Source organism: Varanus komodoensis, unplaced genomic scaffold, assembly GCF_004798865.1.
Source record: "Varanus komodoensis strain SLA01 unplaced genomic scaffold, ASM479886v1 scaffold51, whole genome shotgun sequence".
In the NCBI taxonomy this organism is placed as follows: domain Eukaryota; kingdom Metazoa; phylum Chordata; class Lepidosauria; order Squamata; family Varanidae; genus Varanus; species Varanus komodoensis.
In genome coordinates, this window is record NW_025336100.1 from 5,567,445 (window position 1) to 5,592,263 (window position 24,819).

The 24,819-nt window shown below is 45.1% G+C and overlaps 1 protein-coding gene across 4 annotated transcripts in view; it reads right to left on the reverse strand.

The window, feature by feature from the left end:
• TANC2 (tetratricopeptide repeat, ankyrin repeat and coiled-coil containing 2) overlaps nt 1–24,819 on the reverse strand; it is a 331,148-nt gene that overhangs the window by 42,473 nt on the left and 263,856 nt on the right. For all 4 annotated transcript variants that reach the window (XM_044447243.1, XM_044447244.1, XM_044447242.1 and 1 more), the window contains 2 exons: nt 8,764–9,000; nt 7,475–7,660 (listed from right to left, as the gene is read on the reverse strand). In XM_044447243.1, coding sequence (XP_044303178.1) covers nt 7,475–7,660; nt 8,764–9,000 — 423 coding nt within the window. The remainder of the gene's footprint in view (nt 1–7,474; nt 7,661–8,763; nt 9,001–24,819) is intronic.

Genomic DNA, 24,819 nt, shown 5'->3' on the forward strand with positions numbered 1-24,819 from the left:
GACTGGATGGGGAAGGTACAATCAGCTATCGACAGGGTCACACTCCCCCTGAAGGAGCACATGCACAGTATGGGGATACTCTTGAATCTATCACTTTTATAGGAAGCTGTTATGGGCTGTTCAATGCTGTTGGCTTACCACAATAAAGGTGTTGGGATTTCAAGAACTTTGGGCCCAGATAGTCTTCTCATCCATCCTCCCAGTTTTTGGAAGAGGAATAGAAAGGGAAAGAAAAATACTTCGGGTGAATGACTGGTTATGAAGGTGGTGTCAACAGGAAAGATTTTGATTCTGGGACAACAGACTATGCCATTTGAATGAAAGATTGCTGGTGAAGGATGTGCAGGAAGGAATATTTTTGGCCACACATGAAGAATTTAATCAGAAGAGCTTTAAACTGAGTCTTACCAGGGAGGGAGATGTGGAATTGGAGGCAGCTACAAATAAAGGCATATGCAGCAAAACACAGAAAAGAGCTCTACTTGCAGCCCAATATAGTACTCTCAAAAATGTAAGAAAAAAGCCAGACCATAAAGCACATGCACTTCAACTTCCATACACTAATCCCTGGAATATGGAAAATAAACAGGATGAACTTGAACCCTTAAAATATAAAGGTAAATACGACTTGATAGTGTGATGAGGCTGAGGGGCTCACCCCTTTTCCTGGGGCCTTCCACAGAGCAGGGCCGAAGACAACAGGGTGAGGCTGGGAATCTATGTGGGGAGAGCAACTCACAAGAAGGCAATGGCCAGGGGATGTGAGTGAGCGCGCAGCTGTACAGGATTGCGGACCGAGGCAGGAACAGCTGAGTTGGTTGGAGTGGTATGGGAGGAGGGGATATAAAGAGGAGGCAGAGGAAGGAGGGGCAGAGAAAGAGAGGCGGTGAGAAATGGAAGAGAGGAAAGAATGCAAAAATGCACCTGTGTTTGGGGAAAAGCCAGCGTGGCTGTCGCTGTTCCTGCTGGAACAGTTTATAACCATCCTGCCTGCCCCAGCCAGAAACTGGGTTGGGTGCCAGAGGCCTGAAACCCTAGAAGAGGCCATCATACTTACAGAAACCTTTGTGGCTGCAGAGGAGTCAGATGTAGGAGACAGGCCGGGGCCACCCTGGCAGGAGGGTCAGAGGCCAAAAGCACCTGGGGGCCGTGACAACAGGGGCCCAGAGAGAGCGAGACTGGCTGAACCCGCACCCACTGGAAGGGGCATGAGGCACAAGAATGTTGCCCAGCTGGAAGTGCGTGCACTGGGCCCTCCCTTGGCTTCACCGTGCCTTACAAGTGGGAAAGGAAGAGGATCCCAGCTGAAGCCAGTGTGCTTTACTTGTGGCAAGGAGGGGCATTTCCGGCGGGACTGTCTGTTGATGTGGTGTGACTTCATGGAAGCCTGGTGGTCCACCCCGGTGAGTGCCGCCCCTCAGCAAGCTCAGCGGGTTCAAGCCAGGGTGGATGGGAAGGAGGTTGAGGCCTTGGTAGATACAGGCTGTGGTCGCACCCTGGTTAGGCAAGCCCGGGGCAGCCCATTGGCGGAAATACTGCAGATGAAATGTATACATGGAGATGTCAAGCCTTATGCCACCCGATGGGCCAAGGTGGAGGTAAAGGGGAAAGTACACGTATGTAAGGTGGGAGTTGTCCCCAGTTTATCTTATAAAGTGATAATTGGACGGGATTGGCCCCATTTTGAAGAGCTGGTGAGGGAGGTGAGCTCGGAGGTTGCCTTGGCAGGGGAGGAGGAAGATATAGGCCTTATGGCTCTGTGTACCTCTCACAAGCGGCTGCTCTTCCTCCAGCAAAATGATGCCTCCCTTGTCCATGCCCTGAGGCAAGCCCAGGACCCCTCAGAAGCAAGAGAGAGTGCAAGGAGTAGTCCCCTCTTTGAGATTGCAGGGGGGTTGCTGTATAGAGTTGTACCTGCACAGGAAGGGCACAGCGAATTGTGACAGCTGGTGGTTCCTGAACCCAAGGCTAGCTGTTTTACGACTAGCCCATGACCTGCCTACCGCTGGCCACCTGGCGGTGGAGAAAACCACCGGCAGGCTTGTCCGGAAGTTCTACTGGCTAGGGGTGTATGCTCAGGCCAAGCAGTACTGCTTGTCCTGTCCGGAGTGCCAAAAGACTCAGAGGAAAGGAGCCCCTGCAGGGCCCTTGATACCCATGCCAGGTATAAGGGAGCCCTTCGAAAGGATCGGAGTGGACCTGGTAGGGCCCTTGGAGAGGTCAGCTCAGGGACACCAATATATTCTAGTGGTGATCGACTACAGTACCCGCTACGCTGAGGCCATGCCTCTAAGGCAGACCTGGGCATTGTACGGCCCGCGGGCCACATCCGGCTCGATGACTGACCCTGACTGGCCCGTATGAGGTCACTGGCAAATTAAAAGTTAATGCAAACATAGACACAAGCAATAATCGTAATATAGATGCAAGCAATACAACTGCACTGCTTTTATTTTGAAGAATCTGCTAAATTAACGTTAAATAGTGTTGTTCTGTGCTCCACATTTTCATTGTATCATTGTAATGTTTCATTTACTGTTTTTATAGAGATATATATTGAGCAGAGCTGTAAGTGTATTGGTCCGGCCCTTAACAACTAAGTTTCTCATGTGGCCCCATAGGAAAATTAATTGCCCACCCCTGCTCTAAGGAGTACTTCAGCTTGGGTTATCGCCCAAGAGCTGTTGGGGGTCTTTGCCTGGGAGGGCTTCCCCAAGGAAATTTTGACAGATCAGGCCACTTATTTCATGAGCCAGGTGCTGAGGCAGATGTGGGACCTGTTGAGAATAAAGCCCTTACACACCACAGTCTATCACCCCCAGACCAATGGTCTAATGGAACGCTTTAAGCAGACCCTTAAGCAGATGCTTAGGAAGTTTGTGTCAACCTATCCTCGACAATGGCATGTTTTGTGGGGCCCTTGATGTTCGCAATAAGGGAGGTACCTCTTTAGGGTTTTCACCATTCGAGTTACTATATGGGCGACACCCCCGGGGAATTCTAGACCTGGTTAAGAAGCAATGGGAGACATCAGACCCAGAGCCCACCTCCACCCTCCAGTATGTGCTGGATATGAGAAAACACCTCACTGACCTAGCTCAGCAGGCCGAGAGTAATTTAAGGCAGGCCCAAGGAGAGCAGCAGTACTATTACGATCGGCACGTCCAACCCCGGACGTTTCAACCAGGCCAGCATGTTCTCCTGCTCCTGCCCATGGGAGGGGGCAAGTTGTTTGCATGGTGGCAGGGGCCTTACGAGGTTGTTAGGAGGGTGGGGCTGGTGGACTATGAGATACGCTTCACCAATAAGCGGCACTCGACCCAGATTTACCATGTAAATCTACTCAAGGCTTGGAGAGAAAGGGAGAGTACCAGTCATCAGGCAGACTGCACAACTGAGTGGCCCAAGGCTCAGGCCTTAGGCCCTGGGAAGTTATCTCTTGATCCTCAACTAACACCCACTCAAGTAGCACAAGTCCAGGCCTTGAAGGCAGAATTTGCAGAGGTATTCTCTGATCAACCCGGGCACACGATGGTCGTAGCCCACCATATACAAACAATCCCTGGGGCCATTGTCAGGGTTCCAACATGGCCCTACCCACTGCAACTGAGGCAAGTGATAACAGAGGAAGAAAGACGGATGCTCCAACTGGGGGTCATTGAGGAATCAGTGAGCGCTTGGAGGAGTCAGCCGGTCTTGGTCTCCAAGCAGGATCAGAGTGTCCATTTCTGTGTTGATTTCAGGAGGGTCATTGAGGTATCAACGTTCAACGCTTACCCCATGCCCCACGTAGATGGGTTGCTGGATCCTCTGAGGCAGGCCCATTTCCTTTCGACCCTAGATCTCACTAAGGGGTATTGGCAAATCAAATTGACGGAAGAGTCCAAAGAAAAGACAGCCTTTGCCACTGCTGTAGGGCTATTTCAATTTATATATATGCCCTCTGGGTTACATGGGGCCGCCACAACTTTCCAGCAGCTTATGGACAAGGTCTTGGGACATTTGTCCCATTGTGCCGTGGCCTATATTGATGACATTGTCATATTCAGTTGTACTTGAGGGGAACATCTAGACCACCTCCGGCAATCTCTGGCAGCTTTAAGACAGGCCGGGTTGATGGTTAATCCGGGCAGGTGTAGAATAGCTTGACAGGAGGTGCAGTACTTGGGGTATATCGTAGGTCATGGGCAGATATGGCCTATGGCAGATAAAGTGGAGAAGCTGAGCCAGTGGCCACGGCCTCGCACAAAGAGGGAAGTACAACAGTTTTTGGGCCTGGCCAGTTACTATCAGCGATTCATCCCTCATTTCTCCTCCAAAGTGGCCCCCTTGACAGAGGCACTTAAGAAAAGGCAAAGCCGTACCCTAGTATGATCTGAGGAGATGGAACAAGCTTTTGAAGACTTGAGGACCTGTCTCCTCAGCCAGCCTGTTTTACAGTCACCAGACTTCTCCCGGCCTTTTATCCTCCAAACCAACGCCTCAACTGTGGGCTTGGGAGCAGTTCTGACCCAGGGAGAAGGGGCGGCTGAACATCTGGTACCCTACTTGAGCCATAAGCTGGAACCACAAGAGCGCTGGTATTCCACAATAGAGAGGGAGGTGCTAGCCATCAAATGGGCTGTTCTGGCTCTGAGACATTATCTCTGGGGTGCCCCATTCACGTTGGTCACCGACCATGCTCCATTACAATGGCTAAATAGGATGAAGGATGACAACCCTCGCCTCACCCGTTGGTATTTAGTGTTGCAGACGTATGCCTTTACAGTCAAACACAGGCACGGTCACAAACATGCTAACGCGGATTTCTTTTCCCGCCAGGGTCCCTGGCCCTTGCACAAAGATGGTGATCTCCTCTTGGAGGGGGGGCATGTGAGGAGGCTGAGGGGCTCACCCCTTTTCCTGGGGCCTTCCACAGAGCAAGGCCAAAGACAATAGGGCGAAGATGGGAATCTATGTGGGGAGAGCAACTCACAAGAAGGCAACGGCCAGGGGATGCGAGTGAGCACGCAGCTGTACAGGATTGCGGACCGAGGCAGGAACAGCTGGGTTGGAATGTTGTGGGAGAAGGGGATATAAAGAGGAGGCAGAGGAAGGAGGGGCGGAGAAAGAGAGAGGCGGCAAGAGACAGAAGAGCAGAAAGAACACGAAAACGCACGTGTATGGGGAAGAGCCAGCGTGGCTATTGCTGGCAGGTTGGCTGGTGCAAACTGCGAGCAGAGACTAGGGAGCGTTACTGCCAGGACTGCGCAGTTCATTGCCATAATGATAGGAGGGAAGGGAGCCGGAGCAAGCAAGGGCCAAGACGCTGCGGGAAGCAAGAGGTGAAGTGTAACAGAAGAATAAAGGCCTGGTGAATGCACCATCTTTCTTGTGTTACTCTTCATGGAGAAGCCAGGAAAGGGGGTCTTTGGCTTGCACCCCCCTCCTGACACAGTCACGGGTAGGTATTACTCAAGTTTGGTGGTACGACTCCTGTGACTGGAATATAGCAATTAAAAGGTGTAACTTGTTCAAAAAGAGCAGAAGATGGAGTTGCATTATATGTTCAAAATACTTATCCTTGCACAGAAATACAGGAAGATGAGCCTGGGAGACCCATCAAGAGCATCTGAAGTCTCCTACCGATCAACCAATTATGGAGAAAATGAGGATGACACTTTTGAAAAGCAAACTGTCAGTATGTCAAAGAAGTGTGATGTGGTAGTAATGGTGGACTTCAATTATCCAGATTATCTGTTGGAAGACATATTCTGCCAAAAGTGGCTACTCCAAGAAATTCTTGTCATGGGTAAGAGATAACTAACTTTCTTTTGCAGAAAGTGGAGGAAGGAACTAGAGGACTGGCTGTTCTCAACTTAATACTAATAGGGATGACTTAGTGGATAAAGTGGAAGTTATGGGAACTGTGGGGAAAAGTAACCACAGAATGCTTGACTTTTTGATTTTAAAAGAAGCAAAAATGGAGTGTAGCCCTACATGTAATCTGTATTTTGTGAAAGCTGATGTTAATACATTCAGAAAAATTATAAGTAACACCCCATGGAAAGTAGCCCTAAGGAAGAAAACGAGTCCAGGATGGTGGGAGGTTTTTTTTTTTTTTAAAGGAAAATCTTAAAGACATGATTGCAAACAATTCCAATGAGGAAAAATAGTAGAAGGTAACAGAAAAAGCCAATGTGGTTTCACAAAAAACTTGGAGTTGACCTAAAAAACAACAAAAAAGCACACATAAAGGAACTGGAAGAAAAACCAGAAGAGTGCAGGCAGAAAAGAAGGAAATAATAGGCAGGTGGCACATGAATGCAGAAATAACATCAGGAAGGCTAAATCTGAGAATGCACTGAGGATAGTGATAACAATGAAAAGGATAGTGAAAAACAATGAACATACAATTTTCAGGTATGTTCATAATAAACAACAGGGAAAAAGGATGGTTCATCTTCTCAATGAGGAGGGCAAATTTGTAGCGGATGATGAAGAAAAAGCCAAAATACCCAATTTCTACTTTGGCTCAGTCTTTTCTCAAAAACAGGTTTTTAACCCCCCTGCAGAAATGAAGTACAAACAGAAAGGTCAGAACTGGGGTGAGATTAATAAACAAATGGTCAGTGAACATCCAGTTTCACTGAATGAGATCAAATCTCCAGAAATCCTCATTGGGACTGCATTATTGAAGTGCAGCTTCCAAATCATGTGAGGTACTGATTCCCTTCTATTTGACACTACTTAGGTCCCATCTTGAACACTATGTCCAGTTCTGGGCTCCACAGTTTGGGAAATATGCAGACTAACTGGAAAAGGTTCAGAGGAAGGCAACAAAGATTACCAGGGAATGGGTAACAAAGTCCTACAAGGAGATATTGAAAGAGTTGGGCATATTAAGCCTTAGGAAGAGAAGACTGAGGGGAGATATGAAAACAGTTTTCAAATATTTTAAAGGTTGCCAGGATCTCTTCTCAATCATCCCAGAGTGCAGGACACAGAATGATGGGCTTAAGTTACAGGAAGCCAGATTCCAGCTAGATATCAGGAAAAAATTCCTCTTGGAATAGTACAGCAGTGGAACATAGGAAGGTTGTGTGCTGTCTCACACCAGAGGCATTCAAGAGGCTGTTGGACAGCCATCTATCAATCACACTTTGACTTGAGGTCCTGCACTGAGCAGGGATTTAGACTCAATCGCCTTACAGCTCTCCTCCAACTCCACTATTCTATGATTCTATGCATGATGGGGAAACTGATTCTGCAAACCAGGGAGGCTGTTGTTACCTTTGCTTGTGCATTCAGCTGGAATTTGATAACAGCTCTTCTAATTGTATTTGGGTCCAATGTGTACAGTAAGAGAGTCTAGTGATTGCATACACCTCAACTATTCCAACCTGTAAAAACTGTTACCCAGAATTTTGATTTAAAATAGTTAGCTTAAAAGGCTGTTTAGCCAGTTAAATTTCTGCAAGGCTGAGCAACTTACCTCAGTGAATCCCATGCTGGCAGCAGCAATGAGTGCTTGCTGGATGGCCTGGCTCTTTTTGAACACACCCTGCTGTTGTCCAGCCATTGTCCAATCACACTGAATCAAGAACTTGACAACCTCCAGGTGGCCTCTGAGAGCTGCGTGAACCAATGCACACTGACCATTCTTGTCCAAGTGATCAACCTTTACAATGAAAGGAAAAATGTTCAAATAAAATTAAACTCAATGGTTGTGGCTAGGCATGCTGATGGTTCTCATTCCAGTTTCTGTCTCATAGTGCTACTACATTTATATGGAATAAATTCCTCATATTTCTTTGGCCAAATTTTGCCAGAATTTGCTCCTTAAGAAATTGGCGTCAACTGGTTATAAGTAAATAAGGTCAGAGGCCTCAGTAAATTATTTACATGTGGCATAAATCACTCACACCAGTGAGCCAGTGTGGTACAGTGGGACTGGGACTCAGGCGATCTGGGTTCTGGTCCCTGCTCCACCATGGAGCTCATTGGGTGACTTTGAGCCAGTCACAGACTCTCAGCCAAGCCACCTCACAGGGTTGTTGTTTTGGGGATAAGATTGAGAACAGGAGGAGGAGAATGATGTGTGCCACTTTGAGTTCTTTAAAAGAAAAAAGGCAGCATATGAATAGAATAAACAAACACTCATATTAATTTTATCTTCCTGTTGTGGCAAGGCAAAGTTCAAACTAGGTGAGTTCAGAATAAAGACTTCATCTTTTTTTTTTTAAGCCCTCAAGCTCAGACCCCTTCTAATTTAAGTCAAGCTGTTAATGGGCTTTTCTTACACCATCCCTTCTGCCAAAAGTGAGTGCAGTCAAGCCATTCTCCTTCTCCAGCACAGGCACAAAGTATACACACGAGACGGCATGATGGGAAGTTCATGGAAGCAGAGATTCAAATCTCCAGTCACTGAAAATTCCTTCTACTGCACTGCTCATGTCGGTAGCTCTGCCATTTCAAGGCACCTGGAGGTGCAGCTCCTCTGTGGGAGTTTCATGTGACCCTCATCTTGGCTAATGGGAAGGGCAACAGTAGAGTGAGACTGACACCTCAAGGTGCTTCCTGTCCCACACTGTAGTGGCTGCAAACACAGCAGCCTTCTCTCCCCATTTTTGGAGAAAATGAAGGCTTCAGGGAGGAGCGTCAGCAGGAAACTAAAATCCCTGACCTAAAGCAGTGACTAAAAGCTCCACTGTACCACTCCACTAAAGGCACCACAGGTAGCACTGAAAATCAGGCCACTATCAGATCAACCCCCCTGGTCACCTTGGCTCGTTTCTTGCACAAGAGTGCAACAATGCTTAAATAGCCAGCAGCAGCAGCATATCCAAGAGATGTAAGGCCATTTTCGGAAGAGGCATCAACATTTGCTCCAAACTCCAATAGCAAAGCTACCATCTCAGTGTAACCAAGATGAGACTGGACACACAAAATTGGGGCATTGTTCAGCACTTCAGTCCTGTAATTGATGTTGGCACCTCCCAAGATCAACAGCCGACTGACCTGGATAGCAGAAGAGAAATAGGAAAGGATTACAGCAGTATTCCCCAGAATTCTAATACCTGAGGCAAATATTCTGTTTTCTGAATTAAAATATTTAATTCTTTAGGCGACTTCTATGCCACCCCATTCGCCAACGCCTCGGGGCGGCTCACAAAATAGAGGAAAATGGTTTTGTGGACTGGAGATAGGCAAACTCCCCAAGCTTAATTTGGGTTTGAGAAATTCTTTGCCCTAGTGGAGAATATGCACATGTCTCCTTTTTTTCATAGGAGTCCTACATTTATTCATAATTGCTGCCCGACTCTGCATAAGCATTTACATTTCAGACTGTTGCTCTCCCTCATCTGAGATGACTGCTGTGGCAGCAGCAAAGAGGGAGGAAGTGTCTCCTCTTCTTTTTGGCTGCCTCCTGCTCTTTTCCCTTATTCCTGACACCCAGAATAATTTTCCCAGGAACTTGATGTAATGCACTTTAAGAAAATGAAATTTACTTCCATGCGAAGCACTGGGGCTGGAGCGTAGGGTGGGAGGGAGGTCAGAGAGGATGAGGCATAGGTGGACAAAGGGGAATGTGTGAGCAAGAGAATGAGATGGCAAGATGCCCAGATTTCTCTTTCACACCACCATTCCGGCAAGAAGAATATCGGTTGGGTTGGCAACTTGGAGGAATTATTTCATTCAGGTTAAATTCCAAATCAGAGAAAGACTGAGGGATCATAATGCTCACTTTGTTTTGTTTTTGTTTTTAAATAAGTTTTATTGTTATTTTCTACTAACAAAACTAACAGAAAGAAACTAAAACATCCTCAGTCATCAAAAAACATCAGACTTACTGGGTCAGCCCCTCAAACTTTTTCTTTTTATGGTAATCCATAAACATATTTAAATCTATGCATAGTCCCATTTCTCTAGCCAGTAATAAAAGAAATTCCCAGTTTGATAGAAGTCTGTATCTTCTTTCTTCTTCAGAGACAAAGTCAATCTGTCCATTTCAGCACAGTCCTGGACTGGACTGTGACTATGCTAACTTTGTTTTTAAGGTGAACATTCCAAGTAACTGCTGTGAGCAGGTCACACCCTTCCTGTTTTCCTTTCCAACAGACTCAAACAAAACTTTAGAAGCCCAGCCCTTTTATTAAAACTTAACAGGTTACAGAACAGTATAAATTAAAGTAGCGTTCTGAGATGTTGGAGATTGTTCTGCCCATGTTAAGAGTTGAATCTAAATGGATCCCCCCCCCCCCCCCCTTCCCTCCCTTTCTAAAAAGATTCTGTCTCCATTTTCAGGGTGGCTCCTTCTGCTTGAAGGCTAAGATGGTGGAAATGCCAGACACTTCTTAATTGGTCCATTTGCTTTGCCTGTCATCTCTTGATTAGGTCAAGGCTCTCCCCCCTCAATCTGCTCCCCTATAAGTTATGAAAGGTCTCCCTCCTTTTTCAAGGCAGACTGGTTCTCACACATTGCCTGAGAATCTTCACTGGGAAACCCTGAAACTGCCAAGTTATCTGCTCACCTTTGTCCTTCCCCAGAATCAGACAAATCTATCTGAGCAGACTGTAATGTGTGAGACCTGGACCCACCCCCACAAGGGTTGTATTCTTCTAAAAATATTTTTATTATTTTTTCAAAAATGTGACAATACAAAACAACATTGTGGAATAGTCTTCTTGGATGCCACAATATTTAGATACCCAGCCCACCTAAGGTTATTAATCTTCTAAGATGCTGCTTAATTCTCAGCACTCCTCATTAAAGATGTTTGACTATCATCAGGGAATGAAATGGGATCTACTGACTCATCTTCTGATTTGCTCCTCACAGGATATTTTCATCCTAAAAATTGCTCAGATCCCCAAGCTAAGAACACAAGAAACGACTCATTTCACTATCACAAATGTTCTTGTAAATGAATTAAAGGCACCAAAGGCAAGGACAATTTGAAAGAACACATCTAAGAACTACAATTAGAACTTCAAGAAGAGTAGCCACATGCAGTGGAGATTCTAGACAGGAAACAGACATAGCTATCTGCAAAACTGAAAGAGCCATGGAGCTAAGCCTGATTCAAACTGGCAAAAATTTCAAGATCTTACTCAAGACCTACAGTCCAAGGTAGAATATCTGAAAAACCGTGGTAGTCAGTTAAATTGGTGTGTCCATGGAATAGAGGAAAGCTTTTTGTGCATAGATGTAGGCAGAAAGAAATTGCAATTGTAACAAATGTGGTCATTGAATGAGGACATCAAGTCCTGGGAGCCCATTCCAACTAGGGAGGCTAGTCCAACTAGACTAGCCAGTCTAGGGACATTATAATTTGCAACTTAAAACTATGAAGACCCCGAACAAATTCAGATCATTGGAATGTTAAGGCATCAATGTGCAAAAAAATCAGCACCAGAGACATTTTGCAAATGGAAACTGGTGTGTTCCTGAAGGTAGCTGGATTGCATTAATGGGGGGGGGGGCTCCCTTTCAGATTGCTACTCTCTCATGACAGCAACACCATGAGGTCCACCAACAGGCATATGTTAAGTGCAAAGCACTAGGCATTAAAACACTCAAGTCTACTGATGATCTCCACTTCTATGATTGCCACCAAGACAAGTTGGCTTGCAAAAGAATAAATAAGAATCCTGCAACAACCCTGAAGAAGTGCAGAAATGCCTACCAGTAACTTTCTAGAGATAAGATATTCTGCAAACATCATCATCTAGATTTCTGTTGCATTATGGTAGCCATCTTGTCTTATGATCTATAGAGCCCTACTGAAGCTGCCACTCTATACCACTGAAAAACATGGTTTCACGTAAATTTCAATGTATCATGGGAGGTCTGGATAGCAACAAGAAGTAAACTTATTCTCAGGATTATTGGCAATGCTTAGTTACAGTATGAGGAGTGATGCTCATTCACTTCTCTCCTGATACTGGGAAATAGTTTGCCATTAAAGTTCCTGATTGTTGCAGTTTATGTGAATTTAACTTTTGCATTGACAGTAAAATATGGAAAACTAAGTGCTCTGGTTCCTCTGTCAAAACTACAGAGTAAAATACAGAACTAGATGCCTACTTTCTTGCTCAGTTCAATCACTTAAAACTCACATATTTGAATGTGAATAGGCTGGAGTCTGTTATTAAACAATGGAGAATAACAAATGTTATTATGAAATGGGGATTAGATAATAAAATGCTGCAAGAGCCCTATCACAGCCCTGGAGTTGCAAAAGGGTTGCCATAAGTCTCATCAATAGCTGCTCATTAAAATGGTTTCTCTTACCCAGGAAAGTCTGTCTGTCTGTCTGTCTGTCTGTCTGTCTGTCTGTCTGTCTTTGAAAGGCATTGTTGCAGATCACCACCGCATGCAACTCTTTTATATCTCGAATTAGAGACAATCTATTTTTATGACAGACATGCTTGATCTGTCATCCTTACATACCCCCAGCACAGAAGCACTAGTGTGCCCTGATCATTGAAGGCTCTAAGGAACCCTGTGATAAACTCAACTTAGCTGACTCATGTAGAATGTTATATGAGAATGAGTGCACTACACTACAATTTTCCAAGGCATGGAATGTACTCACAAATAACTCTCCTCTTAGTATCAGCTACTCTTTTGCTAGTTGTAACTGATACTGGCATAGGCCTGATCAATATGTTGGAGGCCATTACAATGTAATATCAATATTAGCACCACAAAGACAAGCTTCCAGGCCATGAAGCAGTGAAGAGAGGCTCTAGGCCATGGGTCCTCTTGACTAAGCTTAGTCAAGTAGAGGAATCTACTTTCCTGGGCTACCCAGTGTGAATGAGATAAGAATGAACAATGAATAATGACTGCAGAAATTCTTGCGAAGAAAAAGTCAGGGATAAGACATTTCCCCTTTAAAAAATTAGGCATAACAACCCTGTTTGGAATGATTACCAATCAGGCACTGAGGCAAATGATATAAGGATCAGGAACTTAGAAAATGGAAGCAGTTAACCTCTGAACACAAGCCTGTACTCCACCCTGGAATGTGGATTTCTGGTGCAGTGGTACCTTGATTCACGAATGCCTTGGGTCACAAAAATGTCATGAAAATTTTGACTTGGGTCACGAACCCCGCTTCAGGTGGCGACCGAGATCGGAGCCATCTCCCCACCCCACCGAGTGGGGAGATGGCCACGATTGCAGTCGCATTCATGCAGGGAACACATGCGTGATCACGGCTGTGCTGCGCCCATCTTTCCTGCAGGAGCACACCCATGATCACACACGTCTTCCCTGCATGAATGCAACAGCAATTCTGGCCATCTCCCCACTCAGGGGTGGGGAGATGGCTGTGATTGTGCTGGTTGGAGGGGGGAGGGAGATGGCAGAGATTGCGCCCGTCTTTCCTGCAGAAGCACGCCCATGCCAGAGTTTCTTTGAGAAGCACCACCCCAACATAAATGTAATGAACAGAGTGTTGAATCTGATGAACAATAACATGGTCTCTCATTTCCGGAGGGTTATGCAGCGCAGGAAAAAACAGGTGAATATAGACAGATTGTTCACCAAAATTGACCCTGCAGCTAAGAGACAAAGGAGAGAGGAAACCCCTGAAAGAAATCTCCCCAATGTCCTTATGGAGGGGGACTCAAAACAATAATCTCCCCACACCTAGGTTAGTGTTCTCCACTGTACAGTACTTTGTTACTTTGTTGTCCTTTGTCACTTTGTTTCAAAATCTGATTTTAAAAAATAGTTACAGAACGGATTAACCTCATTTACATTGCACCTTATGGGGAAAACTGACTTGGTTCACGACCAAAAACTGGCTCACAACCACATTCGAAGGGGCCAGAACGGATTAACCTTATTTACATTGAATCTTATGGGGAAATTTGACTTGGGTCACAACCAATTTGGGTCACAACCAGAGTCATAGAATGGATTAAGTTCATGAGCCAAGGTAGTACTGTACTCTTCCTGTCCACCCAAAGGACTGCTGTCAATAGAGAGAGAACCCCTCTATCACTTTGTTTGTTTCTCTCTTTCTATAAGGCTGTTAAGCAGGAAGCTCAATATCTCTTTAGAAATAAAGAGTAAGATACAATTAGAATATTTGCTGACTAGACAGCATTGGGTTAAGAGTTTTGTGCCTGCTCTACATTTTCTGCAGAATAAACTTTGCTTTCTAATTGTTGCATGTGTGCATATGAATGTAAAGCTAAGGCAAGTTATCTCTGGCAGCTTGTGTTAAGCCCCAGTAAAAGACCCCAAACCTTTCTAAGAAGTTTGGTGGGAAAGTGCCTTCTATTGAGGTGTACTGTTACGAGGTGTAACACCTTCTCTCCTTGTCCTTCCAAGCAGATCAAAATAAGAGTCATTATTATGCTAAAGCAGGCTAGGCTGGTTTTGTGTTAGTAAAAGATAGCAAACAAAATTCCAAACTGAATTTCCCTCCTTCCTTCCCAATGGAGTTAGCTCCACCCTCAGGGAGGTTCCCATTGCTTGTAGACCAAACAGTGGGTATGATAGAAAATACTCAGCTGTTCTGCTCAGTTGGTTTGATGTTGGACAATGGAGCTATCCTTACCCTTCCGGCCCTACTTGTTCAACATTCTCTCCCTGAAAACTAGAGGTGGTTTTGTTCTTACCACTATCTCAGCTTATCTTAGGTCTTGCTGATCTTGGTATTTCAGGTAAGAATTTCAACTCTGCTTCTTCCAGTTCAGATACAGACTCTCAGGTACATAACCACCTTGGAATGCTGCATTTTGTGAGAAGAAAGCCTGATTGCTACAAATATGGTCCTGTGACAAAAATCTTGATTACAGATATTACTCATAGCAAAACATTTATGTGGAGAATGAACCCGAGCTTGTTCATGAGGCAGACTTTTTAAGAACAAATTGTTGAGAAGATAGCGGTATTTATACAGATGATCAACCTGCCACAGACTGCATTAACTTAGGGTAGAACATGCTGACAACTGGCTTAAAGAGCTGTTCATTCTGGAAGGCTCTCTCTCTAAAAACCCACAAGAAAAGCAAAATCATGAACTAACAAAAGAAGGGGGAACTTGTTTGACAGAGAAACAAATGGGAAGCAAAACAAAAGAATGTTAAATAGAAGCTCAACGGGGAGAATATAAAACTGGTAGAATACACTCTTTAAACAATTTGCAACACAATTAATATGAATTTGGAAGCAAAGAAGTCAAGGACTGTTATAGCAGCAAACCTAGCTATTCTAACAAAAAATGCTCAATGAATTTTATTGATAGTCAACAGATCTCAGAATAAGAATTATATCACAGTTGATTTACAAAGTAAAATGGCCATCTCTAAGTATGGTCCTCAAATAGTCCAAAAAGATCAAATAACTGTTAGAACAAAAGGAAGCAAAGCAAAACTCATAATTAATTTAAAAGTAGCTCAGTTTGTATTCTCATTGTTTTCAGTGGATAATTAGGTACAATTATTGTGATGAATAATTTCAGAGCTGAAAAAAAGTATTCAGATGCTCAGATACAGAAAAATTAATGGATTCATTAACCCATTGCAAAGTTCTTGATAAACGTTTCAGAAAAGAAAGACATGGCTTACTGTTTCAATTTCTTCTGAATCAACAAGGAGAGCATCTGTTGAAATAATGAGGCCCTTAGAATCTCCCCCTCCAAGAGGGCTGAAGGTAACATATTAAAACATGTGAGACTGAATGCACTTCTATACTTTTGAAATCATTAAGTTCTCCAGATATTTAGCTTGAGAGTTTACAGAAAGTTGATTGACGGAGTTGTTAATGCAGTACAGTCTTATTCGATGCTACAAATAAATCCTGAAATTCCCTATCTTTAATACACCAAATAATATAAGATCAAGCCTTATAGTGGCAGGCCATTTGGAAAAAAGCAGCAGTGGAGAACATGTTTAGCATCTTCATCTGTAAACTTGATCTAAATGAACTAAAGAAAAGTAACTAAAGGAAAACAAAAACCATTAAACAAAGTCCAAATTTCAGAGCTAAAAACCAAACTCTAGCTTTCACAGAGTCCAAGCACATCCCCAGCATAAAACTGCAGAAAGATTTAAATAATGTCCTATCCTAAACTTATTAGCAAAACCTTTAAAGGATTCAATGAAAATAACTGAAACCCTGATCCCTCCACTATAGATACCTGTATAGATTAGATGGGTATAAATGACATGACAAACAATGGTGTTTTGTTTTGTCTTTGTTTCAATACAAATTGGTCTGTCATGTTGTCTGAACCCTGTCATGGTATTTTATTTATTTATTTACTTTTTGATTTATATCCTGCCTTTTTCCTACTTACATCATTTTCCTACTTACTTTTCCTGCTTACATCATTCTCCTCCTCCATCTTATCCCCACAACAACACCCTGTGAGGTAGGTTGGGCTGACAGTCTGTGACTGGCCCAAAGTCACCCAGTTGGCTCCATGGCTGAGTGGGGACTAGAACCCAGATCATCTGAGTCCCAATCCCATGCTCTTAACCACTACACCACACTGGCTCTCATTTCTGTGTGGTACATTAGTTTTCAAGAAACCATGAACAGAATCAACAGTCTGTTCTATGGTTTCTCACTACCATGATTGCTTGGTATATTGTCCAAGCCAGAAAACACAACTCATCATGGTACAAAGGCCAGAACCATATAGCTGCTTGGAATGAGTGACCCCTTGCCATTCTTCCCAAGTAGCTAACTAGAAAGCATCACCAAAAGCTGTCATTTTGCACAACTGTCAGAGGCATTTCCATTCCTTCCATACAATGCCCTAAAGAGGAACAAAAGTAGGTGATCAGCTGGTTGATACTTGGAGAAGCACTGCTCACTTGATGCCCCTGCTGCTACTCCCTTACTCACCAGAGGAAACCTCCTCTCATTCAGAAGCAGGTGGAGCAAGAATCAGGTGGGTAGCAGTGCCTCAGCAGATTCCCCTGTGCCTCTTCAGCTCACACCAGAGGAAAGGCCCTTGTGTGCACAAATGAGTAAGTTAACTACAGCAGTGGGATGGCTGGAGAAGGCCTAATGTTGTCCTCACCTGCAAAAAGGAGGGTCCTGGGAACTATAGACCAGTCAGTCTGACATTAATGCCTGATAAAAATTCTGGAGCGAATAATAAAGAAGTCAGTCTGTAGGCACCTCAAAAACAATGGAGTAATTGTTTGGATTTATCAATGACAAGTTTGGATTTATGAGTAATGGATTTATCAATCCATCAATGACAAGTTTTGCCAGACTAATCTGATCTCAGTTTTTCATTAGGCAACCTCCCCGGTGAACCGTGGGAAAGCTGTGGACATAATACATCCTGCTTTCAGCAAAGCTTTCGACAAAGTGGCCCATGACATTCTGATCAGGAAACTGGCATATGCTACAGGGAAGCCCCTCTGACATACATGTGGGATGGGCAAGAATTAGTTAAGTGGCAGAGATGATGGGGAGGCAGCACTAGTCTCTATATTCCCAAAGTTGGGGATGCCTCTTTGTAGGGATGCATCAAAGCTCAATGGAGTCTTTCACTGGTATTTGCGTACTTCCTCTCATGCTCAGCCCTGTCCTTGAAAGCAAGCTCAGCCAAGAGGAAGTCCACAAATGATCATTACATTTGACATTACAGAATTGGCACTCTTCTTTCACCTCGCGTGTGGCAGCACAAAAAGGGCTGCTGCAGATGGCACAAAATAATGATGCTGCTTGTGCAATATCCACGCAGGTGAGCAGCCTGAGAGTACTAGGTGTGCTCACCAGGAATGCAGATTCATGGCCATGTCGAAGTGGACACGAGGGAAGCTGAGCCCAAGGAATCTGATGCATATCCACCCCCAAAATCAATTCCTCACACATTCCTAACTCTCTGGCAAGCCAGAGTAAGAAAGAAGATCAGTGGGGGAATTCTCTGAGGTATGTAGCTTCCAACCAGGCAGTGCTGCCTGGTTGATTCTTATTGTAAGATGGGACACTCTTGATGGCATATTTAAATTCCAGGTCAAATCTCAAGACCATGGAAAAGGTAGCTGTCACCATCCAAAGTTTGTGCTGATTAGTGAGGTTGAAACAAGAGACAAACTGGAGACAAACAGATTTCAGTCTAGAACCTCAGTCCGACAGCTGATCTATTTCTTTATTCAGGTAGTCAGGATTTCCTTTGATGCAGGGCTACACAAATATCTTTTATTTAACTCCACTGTCTTTCCAGTCTTTCATATGTTTCTCCTTTGTAATATATATCATGTGATATAATTTTAGAGAATGGCAAGATCTTGAATGGCTTGAGTCAGCATGATCAAGAGGCATAAAAAGAATTGCTAAACATTAGCAAGAGTCAATCAGGAAAAAACATAATTACTGGATTTATGAAAACAAATAAACTGATTCAGCAGAGGTGTAAATAGCTCTCAAAGTTACAAGTTTATATATTAGCCAGATAATGTTAAATATCAAAGTTCAGCCTAATACTGCTGTCAGATGCTGTTAATTTTTTTTTACTATCATCTATGTACACTATAATTCTATACATTACAAAATGTGAATCACTTTAACATTATTGCCAATTATGTCAGCAACAAGGTAACTCAGTATTATTATTTTGAAATTGCATTTATATCCTGCCTTTTTTCCTCTTGTGAGGAATGCAAGGCAGGCTACATAGCTCCACTGTATCCTCACAACAGAAGCCCTGTGAGGTAGGTTAGGCTGAAAGTCAGTGACTAGCCCAAAGTCACCCAGTGAGCTTCTTGGCCAACTGGACATCAGAACCTAGGTTTCCCCAGTCCACCTGTTTTAAAACAGTGACCCATTTCTGAATTTTCAAGCATTTCTTCTTGTTTCTTTCCACCATGTAACTGCATAAGTTCGATAAGCTTATTTATAAAAACCCATATGCCACTACTTCTGAAACCATTTTTAATAGATGGCTTACTGGGAAGAAGCCATTTAAAAGCAGTTAGAAGATGCAAATTCTTAAGTGTTCTGGCAGAGCCAAATAATAGAAGAAACCTTCCCTTAAAAAACCTCCCCAACTCAGTGGAAGGACATCTCTGAAGCAGATGCAATTACAACTCCTCTCAAGTAAGCATCTGCCTCCTGAATCTCTTGAAGCCTTATTTTATTAGGTTATTTTTTAAACCTGGAGGGTACCAGGGACTGAATGAGAAGTCCAGATTTACAGTGGGAGGAACAAGTGGTTTTATGCTTGGGGCCTGAGTCACCCCTACTGTTCTTTTGGGATTTTCAAAGTGGATTTAGGCGTATCTCTTCAACTTGCTCCTATACCCTCACTGTAGAGAAGAATTCTTTATTCAAGATCTCACTGCCTTCCTTTGTAGTAAAGGGAAGGGAGTGTATGAGCCTGATTGCCCTTCCTGATCTCATGCCAGTTAGAATCTTGGAGACTAAATATTACCAGAACTAGGGTCTACTTGTCTGAAACAGCCCAGAGCTATTTAACAAGATCAGGCCAAGCCCAAATCATTTCCTTAAAAACTTGCAATTTAAATAATATATTACACACTTGTGTAATATGTTATACACATAATATATTACATATAACAGCTCATAAGTTATTCTTAGTCCAAATAAATAGAGACACAATCCCCCAGAGACGGTGCTAAGGTTTACAGTGCTTATGGATCAGACTGCAACTTGTTTCCTAACGTCAAGCCTTGTGAACTCAGATGTTGGATTAATTTAGGAGGCTCACTATCAGTGTCAGCATGTACTTAAACAACACTTTTTAAAATAATAAGCTTTCTGTGGGTTTTATGAGACTACCCATTCAAATCTAACATTTGATTCTTGCTCCTGACATTGGCTTCCCTCTGGTGAATGCAGAAGGAGAAGAGGGAGAATCAGCCAGATAGGACAGCTCCTTTTGGCAGTGCTATGGTATATCTTAAATACAGTATAAAATGTAAATGTTTATAACGACAGCATAAAAGGAAAAACTACTGTAAGGTTTAAACTACATCACAGAATTTGAAACAATCTGAAATTAATATTTCTGCAAAAATAAGGTCTTCACTTGATGTTTGAACAAGTACAATGTAGGCGCCAGGCAAGCCCCTCTGGAACGTTCCAGAGCTGGGATGCCACAGCAGAAAAAGTATACTTCCCTTGCCAGGAGCTCTTGTCAAGGGTTGGGTATCCAATGGGGAAGATGATGCTTCAGGTAACTTGGCCTCAAGCCATTTAAATTTTGAATGTAAATACCAGCACTTTGAATTGGTCCTGGACATGGACTGGTAGCCAGTGCAGAAGATAAAGTACTGGTTTAGCACGATTACACTGGTAGTTTCTCTTAAAAATCTTGCTGCCTTGTTTTGGACCGGCTGAAGCTTCCAGACCATTTTCAAAGGCAGCCCCATGTGTAATACATTGCAATGAGCCAACCAAATGGTTGCCAGTACTTAGGCTATGAGATAAGGACATAAGTGGTAGCTGGTATAACCATTTAAGCTAATAAAACATGCTTTGTGCCACAAATCCACTTCTGCCTATAGTGACAGTGCTAGATCCAGGAGCACTTCTACTGATCCTGATCTGATCCTTTAGGGGGAATACAATCTGATCCTTTAGGGGGAATACAACCACCTCCACAATAGGTTGAATATTACTCATCCACCAAGCATCTACTAACAGTACCTCTGTCTTCTCTGAATTGAGTCTCAGTCCATTGACCCTCATCCACTCCCTTAGTGTGCCCAGTCACTGATTCAAAACAGCCACTGCCTCACCTGGATTTGGTGAAAAAAGAGAGATAGAGCTGGATGTCATCTACATATTGATGACACCTCAGTCCACACCTCCAGTTAACTTCTAGCAGTTTCATTTAGGACTGTGTTGAACCCCACAAAAGCCAGCTCTCTTCCACTCAGCAGACTTCTTTCCCACCTTCGGCAACATTTTCATTTTTAATAGGATCTCATAAATAGAATGCAAACATGTCAAGAAGCAGATATAAATCATGTACCCTAAAATTCTATGTGTAACTAAACCCATCTTGAGCAGCAATACAATGTCTATGCAAGGCTTCACAATCAATCTTTGTGTACCTATTATATGTAATGCTAGGCTAGATGCACATGAGCTGTTCAGTGGGAAACTGGGAGTTGGGCAGAGGGCAGAGAGAAAAGAGGTTGCAGTCTGACACACCATGGCAATAGAATCACACAGATGTCTACCTTCAAGCTGGAATTCTCAGACAAAGAATCAGAGAACAGTAGATTTGGAAGGTGTCTATAAGGCTATCAAGTCCAACCCCCTGCTCAATATAGGACTCCAAGTCAAAGCATCTGTGACATACGGCTGTCCAACTGCCTCTTGAATACCTCCAATATGAGAGAGCCCACAACCACCCTAGGTCCTTAATTCCATTTTAATTTTTTTTATTTCTTTTTTCGGCCATTGACCAGCCAATAAATAAAACACAACATTACAATTAGTTAAAAATAAGAAAAATACAGTACAGTATACCCCCGTGAAGTCGCGGTTCAGCGTTCGTGGCTTCAGTCTTTCACGGGATTTTTCTCCGAGCGAGTCCAAGCTGATCTACTTGTGAGTAAGCCGGTGCCTCGCCATGCAGTGGCTTACTCACAAGGAGATTGTTTTCTCCGAGTTTGGACTTGCTTGGAGAAAACGATCTGTGCGTGCCCCTGCCCCTGCCACGCACATGTGCCCACCCCGACGCTCTCGCTGTTGATCTGCCGCCGCTGCTGGGACACACCTGGGCTAGGACGCTGCTGCTGCCATTCTCCCCAACACCAGCAGGGCCTCCGCGGTCCCGCACACGCTTCCTCCCTCCCCTGTCTCTCCGCACAGGTGGCAGCCATGCTGGGCACAGCGGGCAGTGCGAGGAGAGTGTGTGGGCGGGGCAGACGGAGCCCTTTTCTTGCCAGCCGCAGCCAGGGCAGGTGATCTTGGAACGATGGCCAAAGGGGAGGCCATTTGGGGCCATGAGGGGCCTGGCTGGGCTTGGGTTTTGATCCTTTTGGTCCTTCCTCCCCCTTCTTTTTTTTCCTCTCTTTTTGTCTGGTTGTTGTTGTTGTTTTGTGGCAACTGTTTTATTTGTTTTTAATTTAGGATGATTTTACCTGGGGAGCAGGTGGGCACCACCATTGGGATGGTTATGGGCAGGGGTAGATACAGCGCTGGGGGTCTAACAAGCCAGCAGAGGAGAAGGAGGGACCGATGTTTGATACCAGTCCCCTCTTTTGGTTATTCCCCCAAACAGAAGGTTCCTGGCAGCAATATCAGCTGGCCCCTGGGCCTGACGGTATTGCTGTTAAACGCAGGTCAGTCCATGGGGCCGACCTGGCATGTATTACCGAGACCTGGGTGGGAGAAGGGGGGGATGACTCCCTCACACAATTATGCCCACCCAGATATCTCGTGCAACATTGGTCATGCCCAGAGGGGAGGGGAGGAGGAATCAGTCTGGTTCACTAATCCCTTGCGAGGCTTCCTGTCCCTTCAAGACCAGGTTTTGAGTGTTTGTACCTGGTGTTGGGCACCAAGACAGATTAGGGACTCTGCTGGTGTACCGTGCACCCTCCTGCCCAGCAGACTCCCTGACTTAGCTGACAGAGATCGTCTTGGACCTGGTGTTGAGGACCCCAAGGATGTTGGTCCTAGGGGACTTCAATCTCCATGCCGGGGTGGATGACTGGGGCGGCTCAGGACTTCATGGCTTCCATGGCAGCCATGGGGCTGTCTCAACATGTCACCGGCCCAACCCATGAAAGAGGTCACACGCTTGACCTGGTTTTCTCAATGGGGTGGGAAGAAGGTGGCCTGGAAGTGAGAAACTTGACCTTAACTCCTTTGTCATGGTCAGACCACTTCCTTGTGAGGTTTGAGCTTGGGTCTGATCTCTCCCTCTGGAAGGGTGGGGGCCCTATTAGGATGGCCCGTCCCCCGGAGCCAGATAGATCCAGATGGATCCCTGAGGGCTCTGGGGGATTTTCTATCAGATGAAGCTGGAGCTCCTGTTGATGTCCTGGTCGACTCGTGGAATAGGGAGATGACCAGGGCAATCGACACGATCGCTCCTATGCATCCTCTCCCGCCTAGCAGAGCCCGCTCGGCATCATGGTATACGCCTGAGTTGCGGGCAATGAAGCAGACTGGGAGATGACTAGAGCGCAGGTGGAGGAAATCTCGGGACAAATCTGACCGAACACACTTACACGCTCATTATCATGCCTATGTTGTGGTGGTGAGGGCGGTGAAGAGGCAGTTCTTCTCCGCTTCCATTGCTTCCTCACAGTGCCATCTGGCAGAGCTTTTCCGAATAGTGCGAGGCCTGATACATTTTGGCCAGGAGAAGGAAGTGGTCGCACCTTCGGCAGCCCGATGTGATGACTTTGCCCAGAACTTTAGGGAAAAAGTCACTCATCTGCCATGATCTGGACTCTACAGTTGATTTGAATCAAGTACAGGAGGTGTCCAGAGCACCGTCTGGTCCATCATTATTGGATGAGTTTCAGTTATTGCGGCCTGATAATATGGACAAGGAATGGTACATTGCACCACCTGTCTCCTGGACCCTTGCCCCTCTTGGCTACTTAAAGAAGTCAGTTATGGGATTGGTCCCTTGGTTCAGGAGGTTTGGTTCCTTGGTTCAGAATGCCTCACTGATGGAGGGCTGGGTCCCTAACCCCTTGAAGGAGGTGGTGATCCGGCCTATCCTGAAGAAGGCATCCTGACCCAGAGGTGGCTGCCATTTTAGACCGGTGGCCAACATCCTGTTTCTGGACAAGGTGTTAGAGCAGGTGGTGGCAGGACAACTCCAGGCACTCTTGGATGAAACAGAGTATCCAGACCCATTTCAGCCCGGTTTCAGACCTGGTTATGGCAATGAATCTGCCTTGGTTGCTCTGTACGATGACCTGTGCAGGGAGAGGGACAGGGGGAGTGTGTCCCTGTTGGTTCTCCTGGACCTCTCAGCAGCTTTCGCTACCACTGACCATGGTATCCTTCTGGATAGGCTGGGCGGGTTAGGAGTTGGAGGCTCTGCTTGACAGTGGTTCTGCTCCTACCTGGCTGGTCAACTCCAGAAGGTGGTGCTGGGGGACCATAGCTCTGCACCATGGCAGTTGTGCCATGGGGTTCCGCAGGGCTCTATTTTGTCCCCCATGCTTTTCAACATCTACATGAAACCGCTGGGAGAGGTCATTAGGAGGTTTGGGCTGCAGTGTCACCAGTATGCTGATGACACCCACCTCTACCTCTCGTTTACATCTACTCCAGGTGAGGTGGTGGCTGTGCTGAACCAGTGCCTGGCCGAGATAATGGGCTGGATGAGAGCCAATACACTGAGCCTCAATCCAGATACGACAGAACTCCTGTTGGTGGGTGGATCGCGGTTTCAGGTAAGTGATTTGACCTTGTCCTGGACGGGTAGCACTCCCTCTAAAGGACAGGGCCAACAGCTTGGGAGTGCTCCTTGACCCAGAGCAGTCACTGGAATCCCAGGTGGCAGCGGTGACAAGCAGTGCTTTCCTACAGCTTTGGCTGATCCATCAGCTGCGCCATTACCTGGACAAGCACTGCCTAGCAACAGTAATTCATGCTCTGGTAACCTCCTGGTTGGATTACTGTAATGCGCTCTATGTGGGGCTGCCCTTGAAGATGGTCTGGATACTTCAGCTGGTACAGAACAGAGTTGAAGTCTGGGCCCAATTCAAGGTGTTGGTTTTAACCTATAAAGCCCTGAACGGCTTGGGACCAGGATACGTGAAGGAGTGCCTCTTTCCTTACATGCCCTCACGCCCCTTAAGATCTGCGGGAGAGACTTTGCTCCGGGAGCCCCCTTTAAAGGAGAT